General features: G+C 45.5%; 1 protein-coding gene across 1 annotated transcript in view; it reads left to right on the forward strand.

Annotated features, from left to right (window-relative positions):
• Positions 1 to 3,446: 3,446 nt before the first annotated feature.
• Positions 3,447 to 14,256, forward strand: part of ADAM19 (ADAM metallopeptidase domain 19) — a gene marked incomplete at both ends in the record, with an annotated part of 84,507 nt that continues 73,697 nt past the window's right edge. Inside the window, 3 exons of the mRNA XM_079701928.1 lie at positions 3,447 to 3,513; positions 6,149 to 6,234; positions 10,935 to 11,005. Of these exons, the coding sequence (XP_079558054.1) occupies positions 3,447 to 3,513; positions 6,149 to 6,234; positions 10,935 to 11,005 (224 nt within the window). The remainder of the gene's footprint in view (positions 3,514 to 6,148; positions 6,235 to 10,934; positions 11,006 to 14,256) is intronic.

Raw genomic sequence — 14,256 nt, forward strand, 5'->3', positions numbered from 1 at the left:
GAGGTCTCAGATGAAAAGGTAGAACATGTTACTGGAAACTAGAAGAAAAGTGATCCTTGTTATAAATTGACAAAGAACCTGGTTGAATTGTGTCCTAGTGTTTTGTGGAAAGTAGAAATTCCAAGTTTCGAACTTGGATATTTGGATGAGGAGATTCCTGAGCAAAATGCTAAAGGTGTGACCTGGTTTCTCCTTGTTGCTTATAGTAAAATACAAAAGGAGAGAGATAAATTGAAGGAATTCTAAGCAAAAATGAACAAGAGCTTGAAGATTTGGAAACTTCTCAGCCCATCTACATTGCAAAAAATGAAAGCACATGTTCTAGAGAGGATGCTGAGGGTGTGGCTGGACAATCACTTGATAACGAGATGACTCAAACCGTTAATCAGCCATCTCTGCAGCTGCCAGAAAAAGAGATGGGATTATGCTAGCAGAGACACTGCCAGTTCGGACCAAGGAGAACAGAGATAAGACAAAATAAAGGAAGGCTTTTGAACTGGGATTCTATAGGACAGGACAATAGAGCTATTTGGCTGTGAATGTGCTTTATCCTTTAAGAAAAGGGAAGAACGACCCTGAAGGTGATTCAGAGATCAGCAGGGCTTCCATTCCCACTATATGCATAGAGCATACAGGCCCAGAGGGCAAGGCTATTTCTTTCTTGGTTTCAGAGGGTAGGACCCCCTCTTGGTTTCAGGGAGCCAGGCTTCCCCTGCCCAGTGCCTTGGGAGCAGGACTGCAGCAAGAAGCCACAGGGTGGGGCTGCTGCCCAAAGCAGAGGGGGCAGTGCCACTGCCTAGGGCTGTGGGGATGACACTACTGCCCCAGGGGGCTGGGAAGGCAGAACATCCAGCCAGAGGATTATTCTAGAGCTTGAAGATCTAATGGAATTTGGACTAGGTTTTGGACTTGCATGGGAAGTCACCCCTTTCTTCTTTCGGATTTCTCCTTTTTGGAATGAGAATGTCCCCCTAAACCTGTATTTTGGAAGCATATAACTTGTCTGGTTTCACAGGTTTCCAAATGGAGAGGAATTTTGTCTTAAAATGAATCATACCTTGAATCTCACCCATATCTGATTTAGATGATATTTAGATGAGACTTTGGGCTTGGAATTGATGCTGGCATGGGTTAAGTCTTTGAGGGCTGTTGGGATGGGGTAATTGCACGCATCAACTAAAAACTGGCACTTGCCATTAGCCCCTACAAGAATGAAGTAAGCCACTAGCCACTGCAGTCGCTGACCTTCAACACCCGCTGAAAGGAGTTCAGGGTGGAGATCAGGAATGAGGCACTCTGTGCTCTGGGGAAAACTGGCAGAACAGGCCTTTAGATAGTTAGATATCTTCAGGAGAAGATTTTATGAGCCCAAATTCTTGCACCTTCTCATGTCTAGAAAAGCACTAAAATCATTAACGGTGACATCTGCTCCTCCTGACTAGCAGCAAGCCTCTGCCAAAATGTGTGCTTGATGCATGTACCCCCTTCACTAAAGTCATCTGTAATTCTGACCTTCCCCCTTACTTCTTTGGAGCAGTTCCTCAGAACTACCTGAGATGCTGTCTCCCAGTCTATAGTCCTCATTTTGCCCGAAATAAACTTAACTCACAACTCTCGCATTGTGCATTTTTTTCAGTTGACACATGTGAGAAGGACATGAATTTTGGGGACCACAGGATAGAATGTTATGGACTGAACTGTGCCCCCTCATTCATATGTTGAACCCCTAACCCCCAGTGTGACCATATTTGGAGATCGAGCCTATAAAGAGGTTATAATTAAGTGAGATCATAAGAGTGGGGCTCTGTCTGATGGAATTAGTGTCCTTAAGAAGAGGAAGACAGCAGAGCTTGCTTTATTCACACAAGCAGAGAAGAAGCCATGTGAGGCCACAGCAAGAATACCTTCTACAAGCCAGGAAGAGAGGCCTTGTATGAAACCAACCAAGCCAACACCTTAATCTCAGAACTGTGAAAAAATAACTCTCTGTTGTTTAAGCCATCCAGTCTGTGATTTTTGTTATGACAGCTTGAACAGAATAATATAGCCTCTAAATACATCAATGGCAGGAGCAGTGTCTTTTAGGTATGCCCAGTGGTTTCAACAGACATACCTACTAATCTTCAGGAGTGCCTTTTCCTCCCCCAAACACAGCATCTTGTTTAACTGTACAAACCTGGGTTTGAAGAAGGAGACTCAGTGAAAGGAATAGATGACAAGAGGTCTGAGGCTTTAGAAACAGGCTTTGCCAAAACTTGTTAAAGGATCTTAGGCAAGGCAGTTTTCTCTGATTATCAGTTTCAGCTGTAAGAGGCTCTGGAGTTATTCAGATGTGGACTTGAATCCAGACTCTGACTTTAGCTGTGTGACCTTGGGCAAATTACTTAGCCTCTCAGGTTTGGTTTTCTATCTCTAAACCAGGATACTATTAGTACTTACCCCAGGGGATCATTGGGCTAAGAAAAGAGATGATGTATAGAGAGTCCCCGGCACATATTAAAGGACAACAAAAAGTAGTTCTTTCCCTAGATTAATTAATGAAATAAGTTGACATATGTAAAGTGCTGAAGACAGTGTCTGGCACTTAGGAAGTGCTCTATCAGTCTTAGTTATTATTTTCTTCTTCTAGCAAACAGTAAACCCTCAGTAAGGGACAGTCATTATTATTATTTTCAAGTCTCATCTCCCTCCGTTCCCTCCAAAGCCCTAAATCCTAACCATCCCTAATTCCAGTTTTCCCCCAGTACAGCCCATGGACTTTCCCGCCCTAGTCCGTTTGTCTAGGGTTTTCTGCCTGATGCTCCATTTCGCCTCCTCCTGAGCTCAGACGTCTTCTCCTCTGGGAATCATCTCTTCACCACCCCGTTCCTCCCAGTCAGAAGGAAAGGATCCCTGATTTGTGTCCTGCTAAGAAAACAATTCCATATAGCACTTAGTTCTCTGTGCCAGGTTAACTCTTTCAGAACCTGCGTCCAAGCGTGGCGGCCTCTAGAGGACTGTGCTGGGTGAGTAGCCTCTGAGTGTCACCCAAGGCGTCTAGCCCAGTGCGGGACAGAGGAAACGGGCCGCTGTACCCAGAGGGGTCCAGTTTAATTCCTACAAACCCAAGCCCCCGACCCTCTTCAGGCCGCGCCCATCGTGAATCCCTTCCCTTCCTCCGGCTCGGACTCGCCCTTCCCTGATCGCCAGCACCTGAGCACCGCCGAACACCGCCCCTCCTCCCCCGCCCCCACCTCGCCTGGCTCCCAGGGGTCGCGCTGGCTCCGCCCCCGGCTCCTCCCGCCCCTCCTCCGCGGAGCTGGGGGCGGAGCGTCCCGGCCAATGGCTGGGAGCACGGCTGGGAGCTGCTGGGCGACCGTGGGTTCCAGAAGCGCTGCGGCCTGGTTAGGGTGCTGGCATGGCCGCGTGCTGGTGAACGCAGAGTGCGCGAGGGGCCAGCTGCCACCATGCCCCGGGGCGTGGGCTTTGCCCAGCTCTGCCTGTTGGCGCTCGCCCTGCCGGGATGGACCAGAAGTAAGTAGCGGGGCGGGGGACGGGGGGCTTTGGAGGTGGGTGGGTTGGGGGACCTGGGAAGCTGGGAGTCGCCCCCCGGAACTCCTGGGGCAGCGCCCCCGCCGGCCCCCAGGCCGGGAGCCCCGGCTTTGTTCCCACGTTGTGCGCCTGGGGAGGTGGTGGAGATGCGGGAGACCCGGAGCAGGCAGAAAACAGTCGGTCCCTCCCTGGCTTGCCTCCCTCTCTCTCCTTTTCCTCTGTTTTTCTGCTTTTGGCTTTTCTTTCCGCTGCTTTCCTAGTCTCTCCTCTTTTCTCCAGTCTTTGTGTGTGTGCCTATAAATATATTTTGATAAAACTGGAGCCATACCATAGGTACAGTTTTGTGTCTTGCATATGCCACTTCACATTATGAGCATTTGCCACATCGTTACATTCTCCAAAAACATGGTTTCAATGACTGTAAATTCCTTCAAGAAATCGCAGAAGTATAATTTTCAAAAAGTTAAAAACATGACTCACAAATATAGGATGAAATGTTGGCAAAGATTGATTTGATTCATTAATGAGGCAGTGAATAGAATGGTAAAGCTAGTTCAAAGCATTAGAGGAACAGGAGTGATACAAGCATTGGAGAAAGAATGTTGAAATCCTGTGCTGGGACAGATACAAAAGTGGTCAATGCTCCATGGGGCCAAACAACCATAATTCTTAGTTATCTTTCTGCTATACTGAAGTCATTTGCATCTCTACCAGACTGAAAGCTACAGTTAACAGATAACTTCACAGAGTATAGCCTTTAATTAATAGGAAACAAAAAAGTCAAACAAAGGTACATTCCTCTAGATAATTCACTAATATGTGGGAAGACCCGTTAAACAATGCTCCAAATGTGACATTGAAAGGACATCCTGCTTGCTCTTTTTGCCTTATTCCCAAGGTTTGAACAATTTTTCTTAAGATGTACTATGTTCCTCTGTTATTGAGCCTTGCTTTCAATAATTTTTGCAATCATAAAGATAATTTCATTCCTTTGAATGTTCCATTGAATAGCATAATTCCTTTTTGTTGCAGAGAATCTAGATTGATCAGAGCCACTAGATCAGGAACTATGCCTGATTCCCCAGTGAATATCAAGCACTTAGCATAGTATTTGGCATATAGTTAAGCGCTCAGAAAATACGTAATGAGTAAATGAATGAATTGCTTCTCATTTTTACTAATATGATGAAACTAATGCTACTCTAATGAGGTTATTTTTTAGGATCTATTTTGATTGAGAATACATCATATCAGTAATCTCAAAGGAAAGTTAATCACTCATAATTGGGCCAGTCTAACAGAGCAACTATGGCCATCTTCTGTGTCACTCATTGTATTCTATTGATTGTGGTTGGTTTAGAAAGAATAAATTTTGGAGTCCTCACTTCAACCCCCTGAGTCCTGTGGATTTGGCCTATTCTTACGGAGACTAATTTGCCTAGGTCTTGAGCAATTACCACTTTATTAAGATTGCCTGCGACCAATGTTTGAGGTCTGCCCTGCCTGGAACAAGTCTCCCCAACAGATTTCAGTTCACCTTTCTTGCAAAATAGGAATCCTCCTACCTAGCTCTCAGGGTTGTCTTGAGTACAGAGAACTGGGTGGTGAGAATCATTTGGAAAGTATGAAGTGATATGAAAAAGCAAACTTGCCCTTAGGAAGCTCAGGTTAAGGCGATGATGCTTTGCGGATTGGGAAGCACTTTCACGGTAACTCTCCCAGTAATGCTGTGAGATGGGCAGGTGGGTATCATTGTCTTCATTTTACAGATGAGAAAACTGAAACTCGATGGGAATAATACCCAGGGGCTTGCCCTCCAGATATACCCAGAATCCAAACACTTCATTCCTCTTTACTGATGTCATTCTAGTCTGAGCCACCAGCAACTCTCACTAGGGCTCCTGCAAGTCTCCAGCCTTGCCTTCCTGCTTCTACTTGCACTCCTGCCTCCCTCCCCCACCTCCACCCTCTCCATCTCCACCCAGTGACAGAAAGATCTTTTAAAAACCAAATACAGATCATATTGCTCTGTGTCTAAACCCTCCAGTGCCTTCCAAGTCTATTTATAATAAAATCCAGACACTTTCCGTGCCCTCTGTGATACCAGACCCATGGCTGTCTTGCTGACCATATCTACCAATTTCCCCTCTCATTTGCTACGTTCTAGCTACCTCTAACTTCTGCTTGTTCCTTAAACAGGCCAAGGCCATTTCTGCCCTTGCTGATCTTTCTTCCTGGGACACCCTTCCCCTAGATCTTTGCATCTTCTTTCTGGTCCCTCAGGTCTCAATTAAATGCCATCCTTGCTGATCATCCTCTCTAAAATAGGTACCTCCTCTTCAGGTTCTCTTTATTTCATGACCCTCTTGTACCACTGGAGAATATTTGTGTTGTCCGCTTCCCATCTCTAGAAGATAAACTTTGTGAAGTATACACAAACCAACCACTATATTATCAGCACCTAGCAGAGTGCCTGACCCATAGTGAATGCCAAGAGCCTGGAATCCAGCAGGTCTCCTGACAACCCAATATGGGTCCTTCCAGTTGGCAGTGCATGCTTGGCTTAGCTAGGGTGCAGAGGTCTGGGATTCCAATGGTGTGCTTCCTGTGTTGGCAGGAGGAAGTGGGGAAGGCAGCCCCCAGCCACAGCATGAACTATTAATACCTCAGTGGAAGACTGCAGAAAGCCCCTTGAGGGAAAAGGTAAGACAAAGAATCTCATTTTCACAGGCAGAAGCTGACAACTCCATTTTGTGAGGCTTCAGGTCACCTACTCAACTTTCCTGGAAGCCCAGTTATCACCATTAGTTCCGTTTCTGGCCCACTCTATCTGCTCTGTGTTCCAGTTTTGGAAATCCCAGATGGGACTTTCCTTCATTGTGTGACAACCTACTAGGAACACTTCTAAATGCAAGTAGTTGAGGAAATGAAAATCCATGTTAATGCTGACATAAGCTAAGTGCAAATATGTGTCACAAAAATCACTGACCCTCAGCTGGGATTGATTAAATTTTGTCATTAGTTATTGCTCTGCATAATATGTGTTTTACTTCATTTATTTATTTATTTATTTATTTATTTATTGGCCACACTGTGAGGCATGTGGGATCTTAGTTCCCTGACCAGGGATCGAACCTGTGCCCTCTGCATTGGGAGCATGGAGTCTTAACCGCTGGACCACCAGGGATGTCCCTGCTTCACTTTATTGATGAGATAATATACTTGGAGAGAAAAATGATAACCCAAACTGTTTTAAAAATAAGAGGCAGGGTAGGGACCTTGTACTGAGGAATCTGTCTTCAAATCCAATAATCTTAAAATTCAGTAGGCTCCTTGGGCCATGACACCAGCAGAATGCACAGGCTTTATAAAGGGGATTGGGAATAAGACAGAAAACATTATCCTGTCCTTGCAGGAAGGATCTGTGCATCTAGGATAGTCTTTGGTTCTGGTTCTTACAGCTCAAGTGAGACAAGAAAGAACTAGAAAGGAAGATGTGATTGCTGCATGTCATTAACCAGCTACTGGACCTTTCACTTTCTCAACTCAGTTTCCTCATTTATAAAATAAGGCTTAGAGGGGATAAGAAGGAAGAGGGCTGGAGAGGAGGGGTAGTTAATAAGAGCCCTTTGGGTTCAAATGGTCAGTGATTTATTGGGCAACATATAAGAGCCAGATTATGGTAGCAGAGAGAGGAGAGAGCTGTGTCAGGAAAGATTTCAGACTTGTGGTCCTTGAGTCTGGAAAGATAAATGGAGAGTAGAAATGCCCAGAATCCATGAAGTTATGCCTAGAGTAATACAGACGTGTCCCAAAATGCTCCAATTTGGATTTAATAAGGGAATTTACAGCAAAAACATTAGGACAAATGAAAGCAAATAATACTTTATCCTAAAGACAATAAATGCATGGAGTTCATTTCATCAAAAAGTAGGAGAGACTGAAAATAGCTTCAGGAAAAGTCTAGACAAATTAATGGATGGCCGTCCTAGAGAAGGTTATTTTTAAAAATTAAGATCTTGGATATTCCAACCTATCCATTATTATCCGAGGAATGGATCTGATACTTTTATAGACGCCTCTCTGTTCCCTCCAGATGTGGGGTGCTGGGCATCCTCAGGAAGGGTCTGAGAAACAAAGTGGAGCTTAGATCCTGTCTTTGTTCCCAGCCATTGTCTGCCCAGAATCTGGGTCATTGTATTTTGTAGGAATAGTTAGCACCGTGCCTGGCACCATAAATATTTGTTGAAGAACAAATGAATGAATGTCAAGAGAGGGAGAGGTAGGTCTCACTCAGGCATCTTATTCTCATTTTGTAATTACTTCATTCATCAAACGTTAGTTGAACACTATATGCTAAATTTTGTACTATGTCTTAAGGGGGGGTACGGATATATAGGACAGATTTCCAATACCCTGTGGAGCTGAAGATCTGTTTAATCTAGCTCAAAAGAGAAAGGCATTTTAACCCTGCCCTGGGGAAGTATAAACAGTGGGTCAGCTCCTGCACTTCCTAGGAGAGGTGATGTTGCCCCTTCCTAGCACAGAGTGGAGTTGCAAGACAAAAACTGAGTGAATCTGGACAGGGAAGCTACATAAACCCTTACAGTGCTATTTCATTGTTCTGCTTGAAATGTCCTCTGGAAACATCATATTTTAAATATCAGTGTCTGAGCATCTTCCAGACAAGAGAAATATTTTTGGATTACCCACTTAAAAATAAATATTCATACTCATGTTGCAGCTTGTGTCTCTTTGGGGGAGAAGTGACAGTGCTTTGATTTGTGTCAACTTTCATTTTTTTGTGTGGACTCTTGGCCACCTACCTCTTAGATAAGGGATTGATGCAGCTCTGTTGCTGTGTGCTTTTCCTCAAATGCCCACTTGGGACTGTGTCTCTGATGCTTAATGTGATTGGGCAGGGCCCTTGCTCCAGACCTCCCAGAGTGAAGTGGCAAAGAACCAGCGACCAGAAACAGGTATTGGTAGAGCTGAATCAGAAATAGGCATCAGAAACAGAGAAGTGAATTTCTTTTTTTTTTTTTTTCAGAGAAGTGAATTTCTTAGTGAAAGTTATTGGGTAAACATTCCCCTAGCTTCCTCTCCCCATGTTTTTGAAATGTCCCTTGTTAAGAGAAGTGAGTAGGATAAATGAGCAAAAAATAGCAAAGGACAGAATTGCATAAGCATCCTAGACCACAATGTTCAGATCTCATCAGAGCCCTCAGTGGCACAAAAGTTCCAGGGATGCCCAGGACCCTAATGGGAACTGGGGTTTGAAGCTGATAAGAAGAGAAACGTGCTTGGAAGAGGCAGGCCCCCAACCAGAGGTGGCAAAGCAGGTGACCCACTTTCTCATACATGCCAAAACTAAGCTTTGAGGTCAACCTTAAAAGGGGTAGAAGCTTGGGCTTCCCTGGTGGGCAGTAGTTAAGAATCCGCCTGCCAGTGCAGCAGACACGGGTTCGAGCCCTGGTCCGGGAAGATCCCACATGCTGTGGAGCAACTAATCCTGTGCGCCACAACTACGAAGCCTGCGCTCTAGAGTCCGCAAGCCACAACTACTGAGCCCTCACGCCACAGCTACTGAAGCCCGCGTGCCTAGAGCTCCCCGACAAGAGAAGCCATCGCAATGAGAAGCTCGTGCCCTGCAACGAAGAGTAGTCCCCACTCACAGCAACTAGAGAAAGCCCGTGTGCAGCAACGGAGACCCAACGCAGTCCGACAAAAAAAAAAAAAAAAATATATATATATATATATATAAAGCCATTATAAAAACATGGAAAAATGCACACAAGAAAATAGAATTAACTCATGTTCTCACTGCTGAGAAGTAACTATGGTAACCTTTTGGTTTTTTTCTCTCTACTTTAGTCCCTTTATGAAAGTGTGAATGAATAAAACATAAAGTGTTATTTTTTTTTTTATTATTTATTTATTTATTTATTTTTGCGGTATGTGGGCCTCTCACTGTTGTGGCCTCTCCCGTTGCGGAGCATAGGCTCCGGATGCACAGGCCCAGCGGCCATGGCTCATGGGCCCAGCCGCTCCGCGGCATGTGGGATCCTCCCAGACCGGGGCACGAACCCGTTTCCCCTGCATCGGCAGGCGGACTCCCAACCACTGCGCCACCAGGGAAGCCCAGTGTTATGTTTTAAAACTTTGTGCTTAATCATTATCATGTGTACTTTCTTGATAATTTAAAAATTATTGAAAGTCATCATTTTTAGTGACTGTGTAATGTTTTGTCATGTGAATGGATTATCAGTTATTTAACCATTCTCCTAGTTTTGGACATTTAGGTTCTATTTCATTAGTCATTATTGTAAGTAATGAGCATCCTTGTGTATAAACCATTGCCTGTGTTTCCATTTGTTCCCTTCAGATAGAATCTTCTATTTCTGAGTTAGAGGGCCTAAACATTTTTAAACTCTTGGTCCGTACTGACAGATTATTTTCCAGTGAGCCAGTATTGATTGAAATTCTCACTGGTAGGGTGTGAGAGTGCCCATTCTATCGTATACTCCACTGCATTGTGATTTATGGTTTTAAAAAAATCTTTGTCCCTTTGGTTTTTTTAAAGATATCTTTAAAAAATCTTTTTGGGTGAGGGAAAGTTACCAGTGATGCTGAACATGTGTTTTATGCTTATTGGCCGTTTGTATGATACTTTAAGTGGTCTATTCTGGGTGTGTAGCTACTTTGGCCCTCAGCAAATTTTCTCCTATGTGTAAAATGTATCTTTCAGACCTTTAAAACCTTAGTAGGAGGTTCTTCTAGTTGTCTCCTCTGAGATGATTGAGGGGTATCCAAACTGAGAGCCAATATAAAATAAAATACGAGACCATGATGAAGAGGCTTTCCCTGGTATTTTAGATAACAGCCAACATGTAACGGGCTTCCTGTATGCCAAGCACTGTAATAAATTCTTTACATTTACCATGTCACTTAGTCTTTACAAGATCCCCATAAATTTGACTATTACTTCTCTATTTCATAAATGAGGAAACTGAGTTGTAGGGAGTTTCGGTAATGTGCCCAATTCACAACTATAGTGTCGGAGCCAGCACTTGAAGCCAGATCTAACTCCACTCAAAATTTGTCTTCCAAGATCGTGTTTTTCAGGGTTTGCCTTTACCAGGCCTGCATGCAGGCACTTAAAACCACATTTCGGCTTGGAGTTTCTCTCCTTTGTCTTTGAGGAGAATGCAGATGGGGGAGGGGAATTGGGTCCTTCTGGGAGTGAAGATATTTCATGTTTGGGCTGGAAATGAGATTGAGCCTTTTTTGTGGATCCACTTCCTGTGGATCCAGGTCAGAGCCCTGAGCTAGATCCTGCGCCCCTTCCTGGGAGCCTCGTCCCCTGCTTTTAGGAACTGACATTCTTTTGTTGTTGCTTTTAGCATCCACTCAAAGCTGAGCTCAGGGTGATGGCTGAGGGGCGAGAACTGATCCTGGACCTGGAGAAGAATGAGTAAGTGGACTTCTCCTTTGTCTAAAATGAAACAACCCACTTGCATGTCAGTGCCGGACGCAGGTGCCGCTGTTTTGGAAGGAAGCAGTTAGCGAAGTGACCCAAGCTCTCAAGCTAGGGTTCCTTTGTGGGGAGCATCTTACAGAGCCAGCATTTCCACAGTCTCTTGACTTGCTGTGAAATTAGTGGACTGTTTAACGTCTTCCTTGAATTTCCTCAGGCTGTATTTCTGGGGCCTCTTAGAATTCACTGCACGTGAGTGTGTGTGTGTGTGAGTGTGTGAGTGTGAGTGTGCGTATGTGTGAGACACGAAGGGAGGGATGGGCTGGAGGACTTTGGCAGCTGTCTTACTAGCTCCAGCACAGCGCACAGCAGGAAGTGAAGGAGATTAGAGGAAAACAGCAGAAAGGAGAGAGGCAAGGTGGAGTGTTATGGGATTCGATGCTCACACCCTGGCTGCTCTGTCTATTCTGGGTCAGCTGCATCTGAGCTCCTGCCAACAAGGGCATGGTCAGCAGTCTCCTGGCTTCATCGGGCTCATTCCTCCATCCTCCTAACCTCACTCCTCTTGGGTGGCTGCCTGGCTCAGAAATATTTCCACATTGATTTGCCATCAAGTGCAGCTGTATCTTGATTCACGTTATCGAGCAGGTGAATAGACGTAAGGCACGGCTGTGTCTTTTGCCCATTCTTTGGCAATTCCCAATCTGCTTTGGCCACTGGAGAGCTCTCCTTACTTGGCCGGGGTCCTCTGAGGGCTTCTGATATTTCCCCACCAACAGTCCCACTTACATTCTGCCACACAGACCTTGCAGATAAGGCTGCATGGCTCTCAGAACTGCCTGTCTCCTCTTGGCAGCCTCCGGAGTCCCTTGGAAGCAGATGAGTAATCACATGCATCGCTGCCAAGAAAGCGATGGATGGGGACCTTCCCATATCCAGGAGGATGGGAATGACTGCTAAGCTTGGGTGGAAAGCAAGAATATAAATTATTCCAAATTTGGGCTTTTTGGACACTCGCAGAGGAGGATGAGTGGTGTCGGAAGTGCAGTAAAAGTATGACTTAAGCAGCCTGTGCAGTAATGGGCTTCATCCGAGTCTTTCCTCGGCCTCCAGAATGTGGTGGCCTTCGGGAAGCCAGAAAGATGGGCATCTCAATCATTTTTGCTACTTTCCTCCTACCTTACTCCTGGAGCAAAACCAGCCCAAGCATGTGTTCCTTTTGTCCCATTTCCCTGGAATAGACCCAGCTGGCTGTGTCTGCAGAGGGTGCAGGCCCAGAAATCTGCCTGGGATTTCTCCTTGCTTTGTCTTCCTTTGGTCTTGCAGGAGAGGCCCCCAGAGGGTCTGTTCTTAGTCTCTCTCAGGGGCCTTCTTCAGTTTCCCATGGCTCTAACCCTCTAGCTCTAGTCTATTGTTCCCTATTGCCACCTCCGTCTAATCTGTCCTATTCTGCCTCCAGCTGGGGCATTTGACCCCTCAGCTTCCTCTGGGCTGCCTAGGTGATGGGGTTAGTGTCATGGGCAAATCCTTTGGAGCTGGACTGGCCAAGGAGGGATCCTAGGACTCTTCCTTCCTTTGTATTTTGGAGTCTTTGCAAGAGGTCATAGGAAGTTAGAGTGTGAAGATGCCATAGAAAACACTGAGTTCAGCAGTCTTATGCATGGAAGCAGAAACTTCAACTCAGGGAAGGATAGGCACTTGTCTAAGGCCACACAGCAAGTAAATAAGAGAGGTGAAATGAGGATCATTTGTGTTCTTGGATCTGGAGTCACAGAAACGCAGTTTCAACTTACTAGCTGAGTAACCTGGGGCATATTGCTGCATCTTTTAGAATCTCAGTGTCCCCACTTATAAAATGAGACTGGTAACACCAGCCTCATATGGGTGGTTGTGAGGGCTGAGTACAGTGATGTACACAAAGTGCTTACAGAGAACACAGAAAATAGTTGACTACTATTGTGATTTTTTATGATCCCACACTGAGGTTCCAGAGGAGAGCCCGGAGATGTGGTTCTGCTGTCTGCTGCCTGGAGCTCTTTTGTTTCCCAGTGATCAGCAGTGGCCTGGATGTGATTCCTGGCGTCCTTGAATTGGCAGCAGGCAGGAGACTTGACAAAAATGGAAGCAGCAGAGCCAAGCAATATGACCTCACCAGGTATCCCTGGGGATGGCTTCCTGCTATTTTCGTCTAAATTGGGCTTTTTGTTTTTGAACATGTGTTAGCAAGCGGAACTCCAACTGCACATGACTTCCTAGTGTGTTTACTTCCCAAAGCCCTCTCATTCATGGTGCGTGCAAGTCTGGATTCAAAACAGCTGGGGGGGGGGGTGGTGCTGCTTTTCTGATTTTTCACATTTTATAAAAATTATAAAGTTTTTATAATCCCATGATATTTGAGGGGAAACTAGGCCCTGTGCTAAGTGATCCTCAGGCTCTGATTCTCACCTTCCTCAGTTGATTCATTATCTTTTCCATCTTGGATGCATCTGTAGCATTCCAGGCACCAGTGCAGGTACTGCAGATATAGTTGTGAATAAAACAGTTCTGCCTTCCTGGATCTTATATTTCAGTGGAGAAGAAAAATAAATACACAAGTGAATGTGTAGTGTGTCCAGTGACAACTGCTGTGGCAGAAGCAAAAGGAACATAAGGGCTCTGAAGAGTGGGGGTTCAGGAGGGAGGTGCTGTTTGGGAATGGTGGCCAGAGCAGGCCTTGGTGGTGAATTGATATTTGAGTCCAGACCTGAAGGAGGTGAGGAAGTGAGCCACGTGGACAGCGGGGAGATGACAGTTCTAAGGAGCAAGACCAGCCAAGTTCAAAGGTCCTAATAGGTTATGAGGGTTTCCATTCCCTCCCCCTCCCCCCACCTACGTCTCCTCATATATTGGATTCTCAGGCCTCCCAGGAGCTGTGGACAAGGGCTTCTGGGACTCTGAGGGGAGGGAGAGGACATTTCTAATTTGTTTTTCATCATCCTGAGGTGTCTGGACTTCTCTCGTCTAATCAAAGCCCATGTGCTAATGCATGGCCCAAAATAGCAGTGAGCAGGCCTTTAATGGAATTCACACATGGAGAGATAGCCAAGAATAGTGAAGATGGAGGAACATGGGGGTTAGGCCAGGAGAGAGGGGCACAGCAAATGGGCCTTCAGCTCAGGCAGCAGACATCCCAAGGTGCCTTAGTTCCATAGCACAGCAGCTGGCAGCCTTTTTCTGCTGTGAAGCAAGTCGGGATAAATGGATGACAT

Source organism: Hyperoodon ampullatus, assembly GCF_949752795.1.
Source record: "Hyperoodon ampullatus genome assembly, chromosome: 4".
NCBI classification, from domain to species: Eukaryota; Metazoa; Chordata; class Mammalia; order Artiodactyla; family Ziphiidae; genus Hyperoodon; species Hyperoodon ampullatus.